This window comes from Crinia signifera, chromosome 8, assembly GCF_055691185.1.
Source record: "Crinia signifera chromosome 8, ASM5569118v1, whole genome shotgun sequence".
NCBI classification, from domain to species: Eukaryota; Metazoa; Chordata; class Amphibia; order Anura; family Myobatrachidae; genus Crinia; species Crinia signifera.
Genome location: NC_139224.1, coordinates 171020830 through 171044543, shown reverse-complemented (window position 1 = coordinate 171044543; position 23714 = coordinate 171020830). Strand labels below are relative to the sequence as shown.

Below are 23714 nucleotides of genomic sequence, written 5' to 3'. Positions count from 1 at the left end.
TGATTGAAGCTTTCTTGGGCTCACAAATGCTGATGTCAGTGGAGTCCATTTCTAATTACATGCATATGTATTTGCAGTGATTTCCCGGGATCAGTGTGAATGGGGCTGTCCCAGGTCGATCCCAGGTCTGAGTGCAGTGTGAAAGGGTACATTCCCGGGAAGCGTCCGGGAACACATTCCCGGGTATGACCCGGCTCTGTAAGTGTGAAAGGAGTATAACAGGCCTATACTTAGTACATGGGGGCATGTCCTGAGGAAAAGAAATTCCGTACTGAATTAAGAAGAGGATTCCCACCAATGGAGCCCAGCAATGGACAGAGGAGCCCAGCGATGGACAGAGGAGCCAACCATGAACAGAAAAACACAGCAAAGGACCTAGGAACACAGCCATGGACATAGGAACACAGCAATGGACAGAGAAGTCCACTGATGTACAGAGGAGCCCACTATGGACAGAGGAGCCCACTATGGACAGAGGAGCCCAGCAATGGACAGAGGAGCCCAGTCATGGACATAGGAACACAGTCATGAATAGAGGAGCCTAGCGATGGACAGAGGAGCCCACCATGAACAGAGGAACACAGCAATGGACATAGGAGTCCAGAAATGGACATAGGAACACAGTCATGGACAGAGAAGCCCACTGATGGATAGAGGAGCCCACTGATGGATAGAGGAGCCCACTATGGACTTAGTAACACAGCAATGAACAGAGTAGCACAGCACTACACAGAGGAGCTCTGCAATGGGCAGATGAGCCCAGCAATGGGCAGAGGAGCCCAGAAATTGGCAGAGGAGCTCAGCAATGGACCGTGGTGCCCAGCAATGGACATAGGAGCCCAGCAATAGACAGAGGAGCCCAGCAATAGACAGAGGAGCCCAGCAATAGACAGAGGAGCCCAGCAATGGACAGAGGAGCCCAGTAATGGACTGTGGAGCCTAGCTATGGACAGAATAGCCCAGTAATGGACAGAGAAGCCTAGCTATGGACAGAGAAGCCCAGCAATGTACAGTGGAGCCCAGCAATGGACAGAGGAGCCCAGTAATAGACAGTGGAGCCTAGCTATGGACAGAGTAGCCCAGTAATGGACAGAGGAGCCCAGCAATGTACAGATGAACCCAGCAATGGACAGAGGAGCCCAGCAATGGACAGAGGAGCCCAGCAATGAACAGAGGAGCCAAGTAATGGACAGAAGAGCCCAGCAAAGAACAGAGGAGCCCGGCAATGAAGAGAGGAGCCTGGTAATGGACAGAAGAGCCCAGCAATGAACAGAGGAGCCTAGTTGTGAATCATCCCACTCCCTTGAGCTTTTTTTTTTTTTTTACTCTATATGAAAACATATTTATTTGTATTTACGGGATCCTCTAGTTCCAGTCATAGAATATTAATAGTTAATGTGTGATCTATCCTGAGTAAGAAAGCCGTCTATGCATGTTATAATCTGCTTTTCATTTGTTAACAAAATGTAAGAAAATTGAAACATGTATGTATGGACGACATGATTGGGAATGGTGCAAATCTGATCTCGGCGAACAGATAATGCTGCTTTCAGACCGCAAAACTGGCTTTGACCAGGTAGTTTAAAACGTTTCTAAAAACGGGTCTGCCGGCTAAAACCCCTTCCACACTGCATGTCTTTAAACGGTATTTCAATGCAGTTTTTGTTCTTTCACAACACTGAACCCGTTTTAACTCATAGAAAACAGTGGATGAAAAAAAAACGGGTTTGAAACGGGTAGGACCCTGCTTTATTACCGTTTAGAAATATCAGTTCTATAGAACGGGTAAATTCACTCTGCACCTTTCAGACTGCACAAATTACCGGTTTAAAACTGTAATAAAACGGCAAAATAACGGGTAAAAAGTGTGGTCTGTAAGGGGCACAAGAATATTAAAGCGTGGGAAGTGATTAAAATCGTTCTTGGCCCATTTTCAGTTTAAAAAAAAATTGTAATCGAATCTGATGGTCCGTAATCGAAAATGGATCTGATTGTCATTTATCTTGAAACATCAAAGTTATCTATGACCATCCGTATCATAGCAGACACATTCGATTATCAAGACAAGGCGGCTTTTATTTGCAGAATCCACCAGGCTCATTGATAGATAAAAAACATCACACTTAAAAATAAAAATAAAAATAATATCTTGCACCGTCCGACTCATCCAGTCACCTTGTTATGGGAATGAGATGTTGTAAAGTGAAACATTAGTACTAGGGTTACTGTATGTATGGGTGTAAAGGTTAATAAATCCCCTTACCAGTAAATTGGTTTGCCTTTCAATAATCCTTCCTCGCCTTTGTGTATAGCAGCCTGTAGGCTCCAGGCGTAGCAGCACATTAATTGGACAATACTTTATTATGAACTTAAAAGCCATCGAAACCGAAAGCTGTCTGTGTCGCGCTTCCAATATTTCACCGCTGAGCCTGAACCAACCCCCGGCGCAGTGTCTCACCTACGGGGCGTCGCGCGTTGCATTGATTGTTCCTTTGTTTTGTTGCAGGAATTCTGCTTAGAGAATGACATGAAAATCGTGAACGAAATAATTAGAAAAATCAATTGCGTTCTGGCACGGTGTTCCCCTGTGCTAATTGTCCAGAAATGGACCCGAGGATATTTAGTGCGTAGGAGAATGGGGTACGTGGAACAATTTCACATCATTTTATGTTTGTTTTGAGTGAGGCAGCAACAACAATATCTCCCCAAAAAAACACATTTCAGAAAGTGGTTTATGCCCCTATAAAGCATTCGGGCCCCAGCGTCTCATGAACATAGCGCTGTATAACAGTAATAGCCTTCTATAAAGGGCCCGAAGTTCCCTTAGCCCCGCTCTTTTGGGTGACATAAAGTCTTAAGTAACAAAGTCTGGAGGGCATGAGTGCTCTGGAAATATGCTTCGTGGGCTGTAACGGGCTGGAAGAGCGGAAAATGCTGATTTCACCAGACTCTTACAAGCTATGAATACAGGTTCCCGGGGTCACCTATAGTGCGAGGTGCAACATTTACCCGAGCGCTCCCGTTCTCTGCAGATACACATACATTACTGTGACTGCCCCCTGCCTGTAATACCGAGATTCTCAGCCACAATCCTCAGTACCACTAAAAGGTTGTGTTTTGTGGGTCTATGGAAGCAGGTGGGATAATTACTGATATAATACAGGTTGAGTATCCCGTATCCGAGTATCCGTTATCCGAATTATTCCGAAAACCATACATTCCAGAAAGTGAAAAAATTTTTTTTTTTGCTAAAAACTCACTGGGGACATTTGTAACAGCACTACTGGTGACATGATATGTAACTGGCACTATATATGTGCAAGACAATGATTGCTTGGCATTCAAATTCAATATCTGAGATAGTACACAAATTTTGTTTCATGTTTTGAAACCTTGTTTTTTGAACAAATAAAATATATTTGTGTGTATTTTATGTGGTAATAAAATATATTTGTGTGTATTTTTTATGTGTTTATACAGCATAAATGCAAGATACTTCAAAATACATAATTGAAATATTAAAATATTCCGAAATACGGAATAATCCGTTATCCAAAATTTTCCTGGTCCCGAGCATTTTGGATACGGAATACTCAACCTGTAATAATAATCATAATAATAATATTTTAAAGAAATTGAACAAAAAAAAAAATGTGGGTCATTTTTGAGGGTTAGAGATGAGAGCCCCTGTACTGACAAATATTTTTTTTTTGTTTAATTTATTTAATTGAAAAAAAGAATATACAAGGCTAACCTTTTTATGCACGCCAAAAATAAGCAGAGAATTTATTTGCTTGAAAATACTTTTACTCGGAAATTGGGCGCTACAGGTGCGTTTTTGTTGCAAAAATATTGCGGGCAATTGTATGCTCCACGTATTTTTTTTTTAGGCATCTGTTTTATGCGCAAGGCATTCTGTCAAGGATAGTCAGCATGTCGACGACACAGTATTGACATTCATAATGTCTGCTATACTATGTTGACACTTATGAGGTTGACATTTTAAAAAATGTTGGGGTGCTACCCTGCTGAGACTTGTAGTACTGCACAAAGAAAATGGAACCACAAAATCCCTATTACTGAAACATGACATCAATTTATCGACAGTGAAGATACTTAGCCTAGCGAGCAGGTCTGAATTACCCCTACTGTTTGATTCCCTTCTTTCGATCCCAAAAGCAGCCCCTACTTTCTATGGGGGGGGGGGGGGGGGGGGGCTGCTGAAATGCTGATTCTTCCAAGCTTGGTCCCCATGGGTAACTTCTACTCCCATAAAGGGGATATTCCTGAAAAATAGGACTTCAGAGAATGATCTGTGATACGGGGTGTGGACACCAAGTGGTTAATGAGGGGCAGAACTTGTTCATTTTATGATGAATAATTAAATAAATAATTACATGGAAATAAAGGATAATCTTCATTTTCTTTGGCTTCTTTTTTAAATTGAGCTGACTCCTCATTTACATGCAAAGAGCGCAGCAGCAGCAGAGAGCACAGCAGCAGCAGAGAGCACAGCAGCAGTAGCACCAATGAGCACAGCAGCAGCAAAGAGTGCAGCAGCAGAGAGCACAGCAGCAGCATCACCAATGAGCTCAGCAGCAGCAAAGGGCACATCAGCAGCAGCAGAGATTGCAGCAGCAGCAGATGGCACATCAGCAGCAGCAGCAGCAGCAGCAGCAGAGATTGCAGCAGCAGCAGAGGGCACATCAGCAGCAGCAGAGATTGCAGCAGCAGCAGAGGGCACATCAGCAGCAGCAGAGATTGCAGCAGCAGCAGAGGGCACATCAGCAGTAGCAGCAGAGATTGCAGAAGCAGCAGAGGGCACATCAGCAGCAGCAGAGATTGCAGCAGCAGCAGAGGGCACATCAGCAGCAGCAGAGGGCACATCATCATCATCAGCAGCAGCAGAGATTGCAGCAGCAGCAGAGGGCACATCAGCAGTAGCAGCAGCAGAGATTGCAGCAGCAGCAGAGATTGCAGCAGCAGAGGGCACATCAGCAGCAGCAGAGAGTGCAGCAGCCGAGTGCGCAGCAGCAGAGAGCATAGCAGCAGTAAAAATGTGCAGCAGCAGAGGGCACAGCAGTAGCAGAGGGACAGCAGCAGCAGAGGGTGCAACAGCAGCAGCAGAGGGCGCAACAGCAGTAGAGCACAGCAGCAGCATAGTGCGCAGAAGCAGAGGGCACAGCAGCAATAAAGCGCAGCAGCAGAGTGCACAGCAGCAGCAGCAGAGTGCACAGCAGCAGCAAAGAGCATAGCAGCAGAGGGCACAGCAGCAGTAGAGAGCACAGAAGCAGCATAGTGTGCAGAAGCAGAGGGCACAGCAGCAGAGGGCACAACAGCAGTAGAGCACAGCAGCAGCAGCATAGTGCGCAGAAGCAGAGGGCACAGCAGCAATAAAGCGCAGCAGCAGCAGCAGAGTGCACAGCAGCAGCAGAGTGCACAGCAGCAGCAAAGAGCGCAGCAGCAGTAGAGCACAGCAGCAGCATAGTGTGCAGAAGCAGAGGGCACAGCAGCAGTAAATCACAGTAGCTGCAGAGAGCACAGCAGCAGCAACAGCAGCAGAGGGCACAGCAGCAGCATAGAGCACAGCAGCAGTAGCAGAGAGCACAGCAGCAGCATAGTGCGCAGCAGCAGAGAGCACAGCAGCAGTACCAGTGAGCACAGCAGCAGCAGCAGTTTTTCTGTGGCACTGCAGTGTTCTGTGACAGCCCAGCCTACCATGATGCAGTGGCACCTCAGTGCCTGTGATCTGGGTAATACCTCTGTCTGTTCCTGCGAGAGACGCCTGTCTCAGGGAAGAGTTAGGAGCTGAAGGAAAGCTCGGACACAGGAGTTGGCTGAGACATAGCTGAGAGGTAAATAGAGCGCTGGGACTTAGAGAGAACTGATGGGGACATAAAAGAGAAAAATAAAGTCTCCAAATAAAATAAGATGCAGAAAATCCAATCTTCAGTATGGCTGCAATAAGCACCTCCATTCCTGGTGCACAGGTCACAATGGCCCTTATTCTGGTTGGTGCGGCCGGAGCCGCATATGCGGCTCCAACGCACCAGGCGAATCCCCGCCTTCCATACGGATCGCCACCTCCGTCCGTACGCGGATATGTGGCGATCCTCATGAAATTGGACGGGGATACGCCTCCTCCATGGTGGGAGCAGCCCCTGCATTCGATGGTCGCCGAACATCGAATGCAGGGCCGCACGCTCCACCAGGTCCCGCAACACAAGACCACACGGACACTTGTCCGTGTGAAATCTTGTATGGGGGCGGGCAGCTGACATCCGGCGATGTCAGATGCCCGCCCGTACCAACGCGTCACGGCCTCATTACCATGCATACGCCCCGCGTTTGCATGGAAACGCCCATGAAACGCTGGGCGTATGCATAGGGTAATGAGGATAAGTAGCCCCTCACGCCCCTCTACGCCCCCTGTGCGGCGTATAGAGAATCCTTGCGGCGAAATCGCCTGCACATGCGCAGAGTGACCTCTGCACATGCGCAGAAGATAAACATCGGCGGCCCGTACGCAAGCGGGAATTTCCGCACCAACCAGAATAAGGGCCAATGTGATGCTTCATCCTTCATATATTACTACGGGGTTCGGATATTTGCACAGTAATAAAAATAATGTGTTGTGTGTATATTTGTAGCCTGGAGATCCCGAGGAAGAAATCCCAGTATCAGCATAGAGGAAATGTGGGGGAGGAGAGGAGGAACATAATGATACATTATAGCTACATGGCCCCGCCCACCACCAACAGGACACTCCCTGCGATGACACAGGTAACTGACCCACTGTCACACTGATTCATCTCTGGCTGCACAGTGTATATATATATATATATATATATAGAGCAAAAAGAAGAGGGCACTCACCAATTGTAGAAAGTAGTTTTGAGGAGAAAAATTTATTTATGCTTACATGACAGGGCTAACGTTTCGGTCTTGTACAGACCTTTGTCAAAGCCAAGCAATACAGAGAGCAGGTCCTTCCACCATGAACACCCAATGCATACTGGCCACCATAGCAGTATATATACCTGTTACACATCACATGGTATAAAGAACAGCCAATCAACATATCCTGGTAATAAACTCATATTCTAGCACAACTGTATATTATCTACATAAGTGTTATGGCACATGGGCAAAGCGTTATGTTAATCAAGGTACTCTTAGCTGAAAAAAGAAACAGAATGATGTAAATAGAGGAAAACACATTCATATCGTAATGACCGGAAGTAGTATGTGCACCATGTTTTTAGAGTGCACATTCGATCCCGGAAATGCCCGTACACACTAAAGTGCAGTTTTAAACAAAGGCTCCATAGTCACCAGCCAACCTAAATAATGTGTATAGCGTCTTACCTCAGGCGCTATTGAAATAACACATAACCAAGCGTTGAAAAACGAGAAACAAGCAGTAACTTGTACACTGCCTCGTATATTCAGGAAGTGGCATGCGTTCCACGCTGTTGGAACGCATGCCAAAAACCAGGAAGTGACGATAGCGCTGTCAGCGCTACCCTGGTCACCGGACAAGACTAAGGGGGAAATAGAGAAATAGCGCACTGAAGCGCTGGGCACACATTTACATAATGGGCATGTAGCTTAATGAGGAAATCACTGAAAAACAGTATAAAATGAATCTATATGCAGCTAATATTGTAACCTTTGACTAACAAACGCTGCCATGCTACCCAAATCAGCCAATAAAAATATATGTTGGACAGGCTAAATACTGCTCTAACTGGTGGTCAGACAAAATCTCATAATATGCACAAAACACAATTTATACAAAAATGGACAAAACACACAAATAACACAAATATAAAAAAGGCAAATGTCGACAGTGTCGACCATAGCCCTCCACTCAGAAGAAGTGGGTAAAATGTATCATAGGATGCCTCATTAGTATCCTATCTGACTCTACCAAAACCAGCCAAAGTTCACAAAAACACATTCAAAGAGTTATATTCGTTCAATCCCTTCGGGGTAACCGTCCCCAATGTGGCAATCCATTTTGCCTCTCGTTGCTTTAATTTTCGTTCCCGATCGCCTCCTCTCGGGAGTGGGGGTATATGGTCAATGACCATACATTTAAGACTCGAAATAGAATGTCCCATACGGAGAAAATGTAATGTCACTGGCTTGTCACTTTTGTTTGTATCGAGCGCCTGTCGAATTGAGTGGCGATGGTTCGCCATGCGCTCTCTAAAACTACGTGTCGTCATGCCGACGTACATCTGGCCGCACGGGCACGTTAATGTGTAGATCACATGATTAGATGTACAGGTCAGTCTGTGAGGGTGGGCAAATGTCGCACCAGAGGACATTGACCTGCAAGTAGTGCAGTCGGCACACCGGAAGCAGCCCTTACGGCCAGAGGTGAGCCAGGTAGATGCCCCTTTTTCCGGTTGTAGGGTTGGTCTCATAAGGAGTTGTTTAAGGTTAGGACCCCTGCGATATGACAGCATAGGCGGCTTCTTGCTGATGTTCCGAAACTTGGCGTCGGACGTAATCACAGGCCAATGTTTTCTGACCACTTTTTCAAGATGGTGGGAGTCGGTGTTAAAGGTGGATGTGTAGATCATACGATCCTGGTCAAACGCACGCTTTGTATCCGTGGCATTGAACCTTGCTCTTGCTTTAGTAAGACAACGCTGGATAGTATGGGGTGAGTACCCTCTCTCAAGAAAACGGTGTCCCATCTCAGTCAGCTGTTCTTCCGCTAGAATATCAGAGCTATTATTTCTCATAACCCTGAGAAACTGAGAGATCGGAAGGCTCTCCTTGAGGGAGGGGGGGTGATGACTCGTGGCATAGAGAACCGTATTTCGGTCAGTCTCTTTCCGAAAGAGGGTGGAACTGAGTGTGTGGCCATCCTTGTACACGGTGACATCAAGGAAGTTCATTTTTTCACTGTCGATGTTGTAAGTGAACTTTATCGGATTGTCTAGCTGGTTAAGAGACTGTACCATCTCACAAAATTCTGCCTTGGTGCCATCCCACAATAAAAACACATCGTCTATAAAACGTTTATAGAACCTTATTTTAGAGCCAAAGCGTGGTAATAGAATAGTGCTCTCGTATTGACCCATATAAATGTTGGCATATGCAGGTGCCAGGTTGGAGCCCATGGCGGTGCCCGTCCGTTGGATGTAATAATCCTTACCGTAACAGAAATGATTTTTGCTCAGTATCACTGATGCCAGTGCCAACAAAAATTCGGACGGGGGACCACCATGAGCACCAACCTGGAGTGCCATGCGTAAGGCCTCAACACCTCCCCGATGTGGAATTACGGTATACAGAGAGTTGACATCCATTGATGCCAACCACACACCCTCAGGGACAGGCCCCAAGTCCTTGATTTTAGATAAAAAGTCAGATGTATCTTTAATAAAGCTTGGAAGTTGACATACCAGAGGCTGAAGGAAGGTATCAACAAAAACCGCTAGAGGCTGTAGTATCGAACCCATGGCCGATATAATGGGCCTACCGGGGGGTGCCTCTAGCGATTTGTGCACCTTTGGGAGCGTATATATGATCGGGCAGATGGGGTTATCCACTTTAAGATAGAGAGCGATTTTTTCATCTATCCACCGATGTGTCACCGCCTCATCAACAAGTTTATCAACCTCTTTTTTGATCATAGGCATCGGGTTAGGGGACACCAGTTCATACGTGCCCTGGTCGTTCAATTGCCTTCGGATCTCACAGTCGTACTGGGACCAGTCTTGAACGACTATGGCCCCACCCTTGTCAGCCTGTCTAAAAACGATCTTGTCGTTTTTCATCAACCCTGATAGTGCATCCCTCTGACCAGGTGTCAAATTGTCAAAGGTTTTTGTAGGGGGTTTCTTACTCATATCATGTTCAACCAAGTGTAGAAAATTTCTAATGCTTGGGTTGTAGGATTGCGGATCAAACCTACTCGGTCTATGGAGATCAGAGAGTGTGACTGTTTCATCCATTTTCTCACTGAAAAATTCACGCAGACGCAATTTGCGCCCAAATTTATAGTTATCGACGGTGAGGTCAAATTGATCCGGCCTCACTGTCGGAACAAAAGAAAAGCCCAGAGCCAAAACCTCACACTGGACCGGAGTAAGGGGAGTACTCGAGAGGTTGAAGATCACTTCGCTGCTTTCCTGTCTCTTGTTCTTTTTCCACCCCCTACCACCGCGTCTTGTTGGGTATTTCCTGGCCCGGGCTGTGGGTGGCCTGATGACTTCTGAGTACCCCGGCCTAAAAAAGGAACCCTGGGTGGCCTGGTAGAGATAGAGTCACTGTCAGAGTTGGAATAGTTGCTTTCAGAATCCTTGTTGGATCTATATCTATGGAAAGCTGCAGTACGTCGGGGATAAGAGGGTCTTGTGTCTCCTTTTAGCCACCGATAGACTTGGTGATTAGCGTAGTCAGCGTTTACAGTACTTAGCTTTTTTCTCTTAAATGTGACCAAGTCGGCCTGATACTTGCTGACTTGTTCCCCAAGTTTAAGTAACCAGTCCTCAGATTTTTCAGTTTTGAGTCTGGTCAGGTGTACTGTATTAAATTCAGTGATCTCAAGTCGAACCTTAGCCAATTCAGTACCGACCTCTTCAATAACTAGTAAAACCAAATCTAGGGAACACTTATTCAGCACACCACACCAACGGGTGCAGAATGCCAAATTGTTCCTACCCAGAGTGGGTATGTTCGACACTCTAAAACCCCTAGGGATTTTTTTATTTCTATAGTACTCGGACAAAAATTGCCCGTGTAACGTTAGGTCAACTTCCCTGCGTTTTAATTTAAGAATTTTGTGATATAAATCAATAGGGGTATCAGCTGGCAGTCGACCGAATTCAGTCAGGTCAAACAACACTTTATCGGCGTCGTCGTCAGTGAGAGACACCAGATTCTCCTGTGCACGATTCAATGTGAGTACATCAAGGAATTGACTCTCCTGAGACATAGCCTACTCAATAGATAGAACAAAAAAACAAAAGGTACAGATAAACACCAAGGCAGAGGCGTACAGAGACAGATGGAACTTCCAAACAGTGATCCTTTGAAAAAAATTGGTAGAGTCAGGTAAAGAAACAATTAAAAACAATCCAAAAAAACAACTCAAAAAGTTTTTTCTGAGAGATTTCTAGAACAAAAAGTGTCCTGGTGTGTATGGTTTCCTGTAAGATATAGGTAGTCGTCCAACCAACAAGTGTATTTATAGAAGTATAGTGCTGGAACAAGGGGCTCACACAATGTCGTAAAACAATATCACAGTCCCGTATGTAAATTCCAGGCAGTTCCGCACCTATCACAAAAACGAGTCACCAAGGCGGTGCTCACTCCAAGGATAAAAATCCAGACAATAAAGAGCAAAAAGAAGAGGGCACTCACCAATTGTAGAAAGTAGTTTTGAGGAGAAAAATTTATTTATGCTTACATGACAGGGCTAACGTTTCGGTCTTGTACAGACCTTTGTCAAAGCCAAGCAATACAGAGAGCAGGTCCTTCCACCATGAACACCCAATGCATACTGGCCACCATAGCAGTATATATACCTGTTACACATCACATGGTATAAAGAACAGCCAATCAACATATCCTGGTAATAAACTCATATTCTAGCACAACTGTATATTATCTACATAAGTGTTATGGCACATGGGCAAAGCGTTATGTTAATCAAGGTACTCTTAGCTGAAAAAAGAAACAGAATGATGTAAATAGAGGAAAACACATTCATATCGTAATGACCGGAAGTAGTATGTGCACCATGTTTTTAGAGTGCACATTCGATCCCGGAAATGCCCGTACACACTAAAGTGCAGTTTTAAACAAAGGCTCCATAGTCACCAGCCAACCTAAATAATGTGTATAGCGTCTTACCTCAGGCGCTATTGAAATAACACATAACCAAGCGTTGAAAAACGAGAAACAAGCAGTAACTTGTACACTGCCTCGTATATTCAGGAAGTGGCATGCGTTCCACGCTGTTGGAACGCATGCCAAAAACCAGGAAGTGACGATAGCGCTGTCAGCGCTACCCTGGTCACCGGACAAGACTAAGGGGGAAATAGAGAAATAGCGCACTGAAGCGCTGGGCACACATTTACATAATGGGCATGTAGCTTAATGAGGAAATCACTGAAAAACAGTATAAAATGAATCTATATGCAGCTAATATTGTAACCTTTGACTAACAAACGCTGCCATGCTACCCAAATCAGCCAATAAAAATATATGTTGGACAGGCTAAATACTGCTCTAACTGGTGGTCAGACAAAATCTCATAATATGCACAAAAACACAATTTATACAAAAATGGACAAAACACACAAATAACACAAATATAAAAAAAGGCAAATGTCGACAGTGTCGACCATAGCCCTCCACTCAGAAGAAGTGGGTAAAATGTATCATAGGATGCCTCATTAGTATCCTATCTGACTCTACCAAAACCAGCCAAAGTTCACAAAAACACATTCAAAGAGTTATATTCGTTCAATCCCTTCGGGGTAACCGTCCCCAATGTGGCAATCACTTTTGCCTCTCGTTGCTTTAATTTTCGTTCCCGATCGCCTCCTCTCGGGAGTGGGGGTATATGGTCAATGACCATACATTTAAGACTCGAAATAGAATGTCCCATACGGAGAAAATGTAATGCCACTGGCTTGTCACTTTTGTTTGTATCGAGCGCCTGTCGAATTGAGTGGCGATGGTTCGCCATGCGCTCTCTAAAACTACGTGTCGTCATGCCGACGTACATCTGGCCGCACGGGCACGTTAATGTGTAGATCACATGATTAGATGTACAGGTCAGTCTGTGACGTATCTGTATTGACTTGCCACTATGAGGGTGGGCAAATGTCGCACCAGAGGACATTGACCTGCAAGTAGTGCAGTCGGCACACCGGAAGCAGCCCTTACGGCCAGAGGTGAGCCAGGTAGATGCCCCTTTTTCCGGTTGTAGGGTTGGTCTCATAAGGAGTTGTTTAAGGTTAGGACCCCTGCGATATGACAGCATAGGCGGCTTCTTGCTGATGTTCCGAAACTTGGCGTCGGACGTAATCACAGGCCAATGTTTTCTGACCACTTTTTCAAGATGGTGGGAGTCGGTGTTAAAGGTGGATGTGTAGATCATACGATCCTGGTCAAACGCACGCTTTGTATCCGTGGCATTGAACCTTGCTCTTGCTTTAGTAAGACAACGCTGGATAGTATGGGGTGAGTACCCTCTCTCAAGAAAACGGTGTCCCATCTCAGTCAGCTGTTCTTCCGCTAGAATATCAGAGCTATTATTTCTCATAACCCTGAGAAACTGAGAGATCGGAAGGCTCTCCTTGAGGGAGGGGGGGTGATGACTCGTGGCATAGAGAACCGTATTTCGGTCAGTCTCTTTCCGAAAGAGGGTGGAACTGAGTGTGTGGCCATCCTTGTACACGGTGACATCAAGGAAGTTCATTTTTTCACTGTCGATGTTGTAAGTGAACTTTATCGGATTGTCTAGCTGGTTAAGAGACTGTACCATCTCACAAAATTCTGCCTTGGTGCCATCCCACAATAAAAACACATCGTCTATAAAACGTTTATAGAACCTTATTTTAGAGCCAAAGCGTGGTAATAGAATAGTGCTCTCGTATTGACCCATATAAATGTTGGCATATGCAGGTGCCAGGTTGGAGCCCATGGCGGTGCCCGTCCGTTGGATGTAATACACATATATAGCACTTACCCCCCTCTTGCTGGAGAAGGATAGGGACCGGCACACGGATAGTAGTTGAAGCAAGAAGAAGTTTAATGTACAGACATAGTTGCACAAGATGACAGCTATGATTTGTGCAACTATGTCTGTACATTAAACTTCAAGCCCTTGAGCACCCACAGAATCGGTGCCTATGCCCAGAGGAAACCCATGCAAGCATGGGGAGAATATACAAACTCTACACAGTTAGAGCCATGGTGGGAATGGAACCCATGACGTCAGCGCTGTGAGGCAGTAATGCTAACCATTACACCATCCGTACTGCACCGTATATATAACACGTGGTGGGAATAGAACCCATGACCTCAGCGCTGTGAGGCAGTAATACTAACCATTACACCATCCGTACTGCCCCGTATATATAACACATGGTGGGGATAGAACCCATGACCTCAGTGCTGTGAGGCAGTAATGTAACCATTACACCATCCGTACTGCACCGTATATATAACACGTGGTGGGAATAGAACCCATGACCTCAGTGCTGTGAGGCAGTAATACTAACCATTACACCATCCGTACTGCCCCGTATGTATAACACATGGTGGGGATAGAACCCATGACCTCAGTGCTGTGAGGCAGTAATGTAACCATTACACCATCCGTACTGCACCGTATATATAACACATGGTGGGGATAGAACCCATGACCTCAGCGCTGTGAGGCAGTAATGTAACCATTACACCATCCGTACTGCACCGTATATATAACACGTGGTGGGCATAGAACCCATGACGTCAGCGCTGTGAGGCAGTAATGCTAACCATTACACCATCCGTACTGCACCGTATATATAACACGTGGTGGGAATAGAACCCATGACCTCAGCGCTGTGAGGCAGTAATACTAACCATTACACCATCCGTACTGCCCCGTATATATAACACATGGTGGGGATAGAACCCATGACCTCAGTGCTGTGAGGCAGTAATGTAAACATTACACCATCCGTACTGCACCGTATATATAACACGTGGTGGGAATAGAACCCATGACCTCAGTGCTGTGAGGCAGTAATACTAACCATTACACCATCCGTACTGCCCCGTATATATAACACATGGTGGGGATAGAACCCATGACCTCAGTGCTGTGAGGCAGTAATGTAACCATTACACCATCCGTACTGCACCGTATATATAACACATGGTGGGGTTAGAACCCATGACCTCAGCGCTGTGAGGCAGTAATGTAACCATTACACCATCCGTACTGCACCGTATATATAACACGTGGTGGGAATAGAACCCATGACCTCAGTGCTGTGAGGCAGTAATACTAACCATTACACCATCCGTACTGCCCCGTATATATAACACATGGTGGGGATAGAACCCATGACCTCAGCGCTGTGAGGCAGTAATGTAACCATTACACCGTCCGTACTGCCCCGTATATATATAACACATGGTGGGAATAGAACCCATGACCTCAGCGCTGTGAGGCAGTAATGTAACCATTACACCGTCCGTACTGCCCCGTATATATAACACATGGTGTGGATAGATCCCATGACCTCAGCGATGTGAGGCAGTAATGCTAACCATTACACCGTCTGTACTGCCCGTATATATAACACATGGTGGGAATAGAACCCATGACCTCAGCCCTGTGAGGCAGTAATGTAACCATTACACCGTCCGTACTGCCCCGTATATATATAACACATGGTGGGAATAGAACCCATGACCTCAGCGCTGTGAGGCAGTAATGTAACCATTACACCGTCCGTACTGCCCCGTATATATAACACATGGTGTGGATAGATCCCATGACCTCAGCGATGTGAGGCAGTAATGCTAACCATTACACCGTCTGTACTGCCCGTATATATAACACATGGTGGGGATAGAACCCATGACCTCAGCACTGTGAGGCAGTAATGTAACCATTACACCATCCGTACTGCCCCGTATATATAACACATGGTGGGGATAGAACCCATGGCCTCAGCGCTGTGAGGCAGTAATGCTAACCATTACACCATCCGTACTGCCCCGTATATATAACACATGGTGGGGATAGAACCCATGGCCTCAGCGCTGTGAGGCAGTAATGCTAACCATTACACCGTCCGTACTGCCCCGTTTATATAACACATGGTGGGGATAGAACCCATGACCTCAGCGCTGGGATAGAACCCATGACCTCAGTGCTGTATGGCAGTAATGTAATCATTACACCATCCGTACTGCCCCGTATATATATAACACATGGTGGGGATAGAACCAATGACCTCAGCGCTGTGAGGCAGTAATGTAACATAGAAACATAGAATTTGATGGCAGATAAGAACCACTTGGCCCATCTAGTCTGCCCCTTTTTTTAAATGTTACCTCAAACCATATTTGATCCTTATTTTTTTGTAAGGATATCAATATGCTTATCCCAAGCATGTTTAAATTGTACTACTGTATAACCATTACACCGTCCGTACTGCCCCGTATATATATATAACACATGGTGGGAATAGAACCCATGACCTCAGTGCTGTGAGGCAGTAATGTAACCATTACACCGTCCGTACTGCCCCGTATATATAACACATGGTGGGGATAGAACCCATAACCTCAGTGCTGTGAGACAGTAATGCTAACCATTACACCGTTTGTACTGTACTGTATATATAACACATGGTGGGAATAGAACCCATGACCTCAGTGCTGTGACGCAGTAGTGCTAACCATTACACCATCCGTACTGCCCTGTATATATATAACACATGGTGGGGATAGAACCCATGACCTCAGTGCCGTGAGGCAGTAATGCTATAACCATTACACCATCTTTACTGCCCCATATATATAACACATGGTGGGGATAGAATCCATGACCTCACCGCTGTGAGGCAGTAATGCTAACCATTACACCGTCCGTACTGCCCCGTATATATAACACATGGTGAGGATAGAACCTATGGCCTCGGTGCTGTGAGGCAGTAATGCTATAACCATTACACCATCCGTACTGCCCCGTATATATAACACATGGTGGGGATAGAACCCATGACCTCAGCGCTGTGAGACAGTAATACTAACCATTACACCGTCCGTACTGCCCCGTATATATAACACATGGTGGGAATAGAACCCATGACCTCAGTGCTGTGAGGCAGTAATGCTAACCATTACACCATCCGTACTGCCCCGTATATATAACACATGGTGGGGATAGTACCCATGACCTCCGTGCTGTAAGGCACTAATATAACCATTACACCATCCGTACTGCCCCGTATATATTACACATGGTGGGAATAGAACCCATGACCTCAGTGCTGTGACGCAGTAGTGCTAACCATTACACCATCCGTACTGCCCCGTATATATAACACATGGTGGGAATAGAACCCATGACCTCAGTGCTGTGAGGCAGTAATGTAACCATTACACCATCCGTACTGCCCCGTATATATAACACATGGTGGGGATAGAACCCATGACCTCAGTGCTGTGACGCAGTAGTGCTAACCATTACACCGTCCGTACTGCCCTGTATAGATAACACATGGTGGGAATGGAACCCATGACCTCAGCGCTGTGACGCAGTAGTGCTAACCATTACACCATCCGTACTGCCCCGTATATATAACACATGGTGGGAATAGAACCCATGACCTCAGTGCTGTGAGGCAGTAATGTAACCATTACACCATCCGTACTGCCCCGTATATATAACACATGGTGGGGATAGAACCCATGACCTCAGTGCTGTGAGGCAGTAATGCTAACCATTACACCATCCGTACTGCCCCGTATATATAACACATGGTGGGAATAGAACCCATGACCTCAGTACTGTGAGGCAGTAATGCTAACCATTACACCATCCGTACTGCCCCGTATATATAACACATGGTGGGGATAGAACCCATGACCTCAGTGCTGTGAGGCAGTAATATAACCATTACACCGTCCTTACTGCCCCGTATATATAACACATGGTGGGGATAGAACCCATGACCTCAGCACTGTGAGGCAGTAATGTAACCATTACACCATCCGTACTGCCCCGTATATATAACACATGGTGGAGATAGTACCCATGACCTCCGTGCTGTAATGCAGTAATATAACCATTACACCATCCGTACTGCCCCGTATATATAACACATGGTGGGAATAGAACCCATGACCTCAGTTCTGTGACGCAGTAGTGCTGACCATTACACCATCCGTACTGCCCTGTATATATAACACATGGTGAGAATAGAACCATTACACCGTCCGTGCTGCCCCGTATATATAACACATGGTGGGGATGGAACCCATGACCTCAGTGCTGTGAGGCAGTAATGTAACCATTACAACATCCGTACTGCCCCGTATATATAACACATGGTGGGGATAGAACCCATGACCTCAGCGCTGTGAGGCAGTAATGTAACCATTACACCGTCCGTACTGCACCGTATATATAACACGTGGTGGGAATAGAACCCATGACCTCAGCACTGTGAGGCAGTAATGTAACCATTACACCATCCGTACTGCCCCGTATATATAACACATGGTGGGGATAGAACCCATGACCTCAGCGCTGTGAGGCAGTAATGTAACCATTACACCGTCCGTACTGCCCCGTATATATAACACATGGTGGGGATAGAACCCATGACCTCAGCGCTGTGAGGCAGTAATGTAACCATTACACCATCCGTACTGCCCCGTATATATAACACATGGTGGGAATAGAACCCATGACCTCAGTGCTGTGAGGCAGTAATGCTAACCATTACACCATCCGTACTGCCCCGTATATATAACACATGGTGGGGATAGAACCCATGACCTCAGCGCTATGAGGCAGTAATGTAACCATTACACCGTCCGTACTGCCCCGTATATATATAACACATGGTGGGAATAGAACCCATGACCTCAGCGCTGTGAGGCAGTAATGCTAACCATTACACCATCCGTACTGCCCCGTATATATATAACACATGGTGAGGATAGAACCCATGACCTCAGCGCTGTGAGGTAGTAATGTAACCATTACACCATCCGTACTGCCCCGTATATATATAACACATGGTGGGGATAGAACCAATGACCTCAGCGCTGTGAGGCAGTAATGTAACATAGAAACATAGAATTTGACGGCAGATAAGAACCACTTGGCCCATCTAGTCTGCCCCTTTTTTTAAACGTTACCTCAAACCATATTTGATCCTTATTTTTTTGTAAGGATATCAATATGCTTATCCCAAGCATGTTTAAATTGTACTACTGTATAACCATTACACCGTCCGTACTGCCCCGTATATATATAACACATGGTGGGAATAGAACCCATGACCTCAGTGCTGTGAGGCAGTAATGTAACCATTACACCGTCCGTACTGCCCCGTATATATAACACATGGTGGGGATAGAACCCATAACCTCAGTGCTGTGAGACAGTAATGCTAACCATTACACCGTTTGTACTGTACTGTATATATAACACATGGTGGGAATAGAACCCATGACCTCAGTGCTGTGACGCAGTAGTGCTAACCATTACACCATCCGTACTGCCCTGTATATATATAACACATGGTGGGGATAGAACCCATGACCTCAGTGCCGTGAGGCAGTAATGCTATAACCATTACACCATCTTTACTGCCCCATATATATAACACATGGTGGGAATAGAACCCATGACCTCAGTGCTGTGACGCAGTAGTGCTAACCATTACACCATCCGTACTGCCCCCTATATATAACACATGGTGGGGATAGAATCCATGACCTCACCGCTGTGAGGCAGTAATGCTAACCATTACACCGTCCGTACTGCCCCGTATATATAACACATGGTGAGGATAGAACCTATGGCCTCGGTGCTGTGAGGCAGTAATGCTATAACCATTACACCATCCGTACTGCCCCGTATATATAACACATGGTGGGGATAAAACCCATGACCTCAGCGCTGTGAGACAGTAATACTAACCATTACACCGTCCGTACTGCCCCGTATATATAACACATGGTGGGGATAGAACCCATGACCTCAGTGCTGTGAGGCAGTAATCCTAACCATTACACCATCCGTACTGCCCCGTATATATAACACATGGTGGGGATAGTACCCATGACCTCCGTGCTGTAAGGCAGTAATATAACCATTACACCATCCGTACTGCCCCGTATATATAACACATGGTGGGGATAGAACCCATGACCTCAGTGCTGTGACGCAGTAGTGCTAACCATTACACCGTCCGTACTGCCCTGTATAGATAACACATGGTGGGAATGGAACCCATGACCTCAGCGCTGTGACGCAGTAGTGTTAACCATTACATCATCCGTACTGCCCCGTATATATAAAACACATGGTGGGAATAGAACCCATGACCTCAGTGCTGTGAGGCAGTAATGTAACCATTACACCATCCGTACTGCCCCGTATATATAACACATGGTGGGGATAGAACCCATGACCTCAGTGCTGTGAGGCAGTAATGCTAACCATTACACCATCCGTACTGCCCCGTATATATAACACATGGTGGGAATAGAACCCATGACCTCAGTACTGTGAGGCAGTAATGCTAACCATTACACCATCCGTACTGCCCCGTATATATAACACATGGTGGGGATAGAACCCATGACCTCAGTGCTGTGAGGCAGTAATATAACCATTACACCGTCCTTACTGCCCCGTATATATAACACATGGTGGGGATAGAACCCATGACCTCAGCACTGTGAGGCAGTAATGTAACCATTACACCATCCGTACTGCCCCGTATATATAACACATGGTGGGGATAGTACCCATGACCTCCGTGCTGTAAGGCAGTAATATAACCATTACACCATCCGTACTGCCACGTATATATAACACATGGTGGGAATAGAATCCATGACCTCAGTTCTGTGACGCAGTAGTGCTGACCATTACACCATCCGTACTGCCCTGTATATATAACACATGGTGAGAATAGAACCATTACACCGTCCGTGCTGCCCCGTATATATAACACATGGTGGGGATGGAACCCATGACCTCAGTTCTGTGAAGCAGTAATGCTAACCATTACACCATCCGTACTGCCCCGTATATATAACACATGGTGGGGATAGAACCCATGGCCTCAGCGCTGTGAGGCAGTAATGCTAACCATTACACCATCCGTACTGCCCCGTATATATAACACATGGTGGGGATAGAACCCATGGCCTCAGCGCTGTGAGGCAGTAATGCTAACCATTACACCGTCCGTACTGCCCCGTATATATAACACATGGTGGGGATAGAACCCATGACCTCAGCGCTGGGATAGAACCCATGACCTCAGCGCTGTGAGGCAGTAATGTAACCATTACACCATCCGTACTGCCCCGTATATATAACACATGGTGGGGATAGAACCCATGACCTCAGCACTGTGAGGCAGTAATGTAACCATTACACCATCCGTACTGCCCGTATATATAACACATGGTGGGGATAGAACCCATGACCTCAGCGCTGTGAGGCAGTAATGCTATAACCATTACACCGTCCGTACTGCCCCGTATATATAACACATGGTGGGAATAGAACCCATGACCTCAGTGCTGTGAGGCAGTAATACTAACCATTACACCGTCCGTACTCCCCTGTAAATATAACACATGGTGGGAATAGAACCCATGACCTCAGCCCTGTGAGGCAGTAATGTAACCATTACACCGTCCGTACTGCCCTGTATATATAACACATGGTGGGAATAGAACCCATGACCTCAGCGCTGTGAGGCAGTAATGTAACCATTACACCATCGGTACTGCCCTGTATATATAACACATGGTGGGGATAGAACCCATGACCTCAGCGCTGTGAGGCAGTAATGCTAACCATTACACCGTCCGTACTGCCCATATATATATATATATATATATATAACACATGGTGGGGATAGAACCCATGACCTCAGTACTGTGAGGCAGTAATACTATAACCATCACACCATCCGTACTGCCCCGTATATATAACACATGGTGGGGATAGAACCCATGACCTCAGCGCTGTGAGGCAGTAATGTAACCATTACACCATCGGTACTGCCCTGTATATATAACACATGGTGGGGATAGAACCCATGACCTCAGTGCTGTGAGGCAGTAATGTTACCATTACACCATCCATACTGCCCCGTATATATAACACATGGTGGTAATAGTACCCATGACCTCAGCGCTGTGAGGCAGTAATGTAACCATTACACCATCGGTACTGCCCTGTATATATAACACATGGTGGGGATAGAACCCATGACCTCAGTTCTGTGAGGCAGTAATGTAACCATTACACCATCCATACTGCCCCGTATATATAACACATGGTGGGGATAGAACCCATGACCTCAGCGCTGTGAGGCAGTAATGCTATAACCATTACACCGTCCGTACTGCCCCGTATATATAACACATGGTGGGGATAGAACCCATGACCTCAGCGCTGTGAGGCAGTAATGTAACCATTACACCATCGGTACTGCCCTGTATATATAACACATGGTGGGGATAGAACCCATGACCTCAGTGCTGTGAGGCAGTTATGTAACCATTACACCATCCATACTGCCCCGTATATATAACACATGGTGGGGATAGAACCCATGACCTCAGCGCTGTGAGGCAGTAATGCTATAACCATTACACCGTCCGTACTGCCCCGTATATATAACACATGGTGGGGATAGAACCCATGACCTCAGTACTGTGAGGCAGTAATACTATAACCATTACACCATCCGTACTGCCCCGTATATATAACACATGGTGGGGATAGAACCCATGACAATGCTTCTTTATTGAAGATTGCAACCTTTTGTACAAAAATATATACCATTTCATATACAGTATAAAATATAATTTCACATAAATTTACAAACATCAATTTGATCCATATCCCCATACCTTCCCACCATCCCCCCCACCCCTTTTTTTTTTTTTTTTTTTTTTTTTTTTTTCCACCTTCACCACCTAACAATCTTATACAAAATAAACTTTCCTATTCTGTACTTTCTCCTGATCCTGAGCTCCACCATTTCTCCTTCTCCAAAACATCCACCCTGACTCATACCCTCTCATACTCATACCTCCCCATACTTCTCTCCTTCCACTCCACTTTTAAACTTACCATCATTTTTACCTTATCCTCCCGTCCTTCCATCTTCATTCATTCTCACTACATTCATTCCTATCATACCTCTCCTCCACCTTCACCACTATACCCATCACCTTTAATACAGAACACATTCATTACCCTTACCCACAAGACGCCTTTCATCTCTTCATTTACTCCCCCCAACCATTTTCTCCACCTACATTTATTTTTTAAGTGAAGGATCTGGTACTAGCAAAACATGTATGTAAAACATTCTTTTATTTCATATTCCATATTCCCCCTATTTTGTGTGAAAATAAAAAGAACAGAGTCCCAGTATGTTCCAGGTTCTACTATTTGCCACCTACTAAGGAGGTTTCAACCGGCCCCACAAGCGAGACCAGCTGATGGCATCCAGCTTCTCCTTTTCCATTTCCATCATTACCTTCACCTCATGTAGAATAAGACCCACCACCGTCCTAACAGGGAGGATCTTTTGTCTCAATATAACATGACACCGTGCATTCCACGTGTGATACCTCACTGCTAAACTAATCATATAAATTGTGCATAAATCAAAATTCCCATAACCTTTGAATGCCCCATAGACCCACTCCGGGTAACTTAGCCCCGAAAGACAAGGGATCCCTAGAGCAACTGAGACATCTTGATAAATGTTTACATTGAAGGGACATTTAAGAAAGAAATGGTCCATTGTCTCCTCCTCCCCAGGACATTCCTCACGTGGACAATCACGGGTATTGGCACCTCTAAACTTAATATTCCCTTTAACGTAAAGTCTCCCTTGGAAAGAAAGCCAGGCAATGTCTCTAAACTTCAGTGGGATCCTCTGCTCATTAAG

General features: G+C 45.7%; 1 protein-coding gene across 1 annotated transcript in view; it reads left to right on the top strand.

Moving 5' to 3' along the window:
* LRRIQ3 (leucine rich repeats and IQ motif containing 3) overlaps nucleotides 1-23714 on the top strand; it is a 66052-nt gene that overhangs the window by 15129 nt on the left and 27209 nt on the right. The window contains exons 5-6 of the mRNA XM_083157758.1: nucleotides 2507-2640; nucleotides 6651-6783. Coding sequence (XP_083013884.1) covers nucleotides 2507-2640; nucleotides 6651-6783 — 267 coding nt within the window. The remainder of the gene's footprint in view (nucleotides 1-2506; nucleotides 2641-6650; nucleotides 6784-23714) is intronic.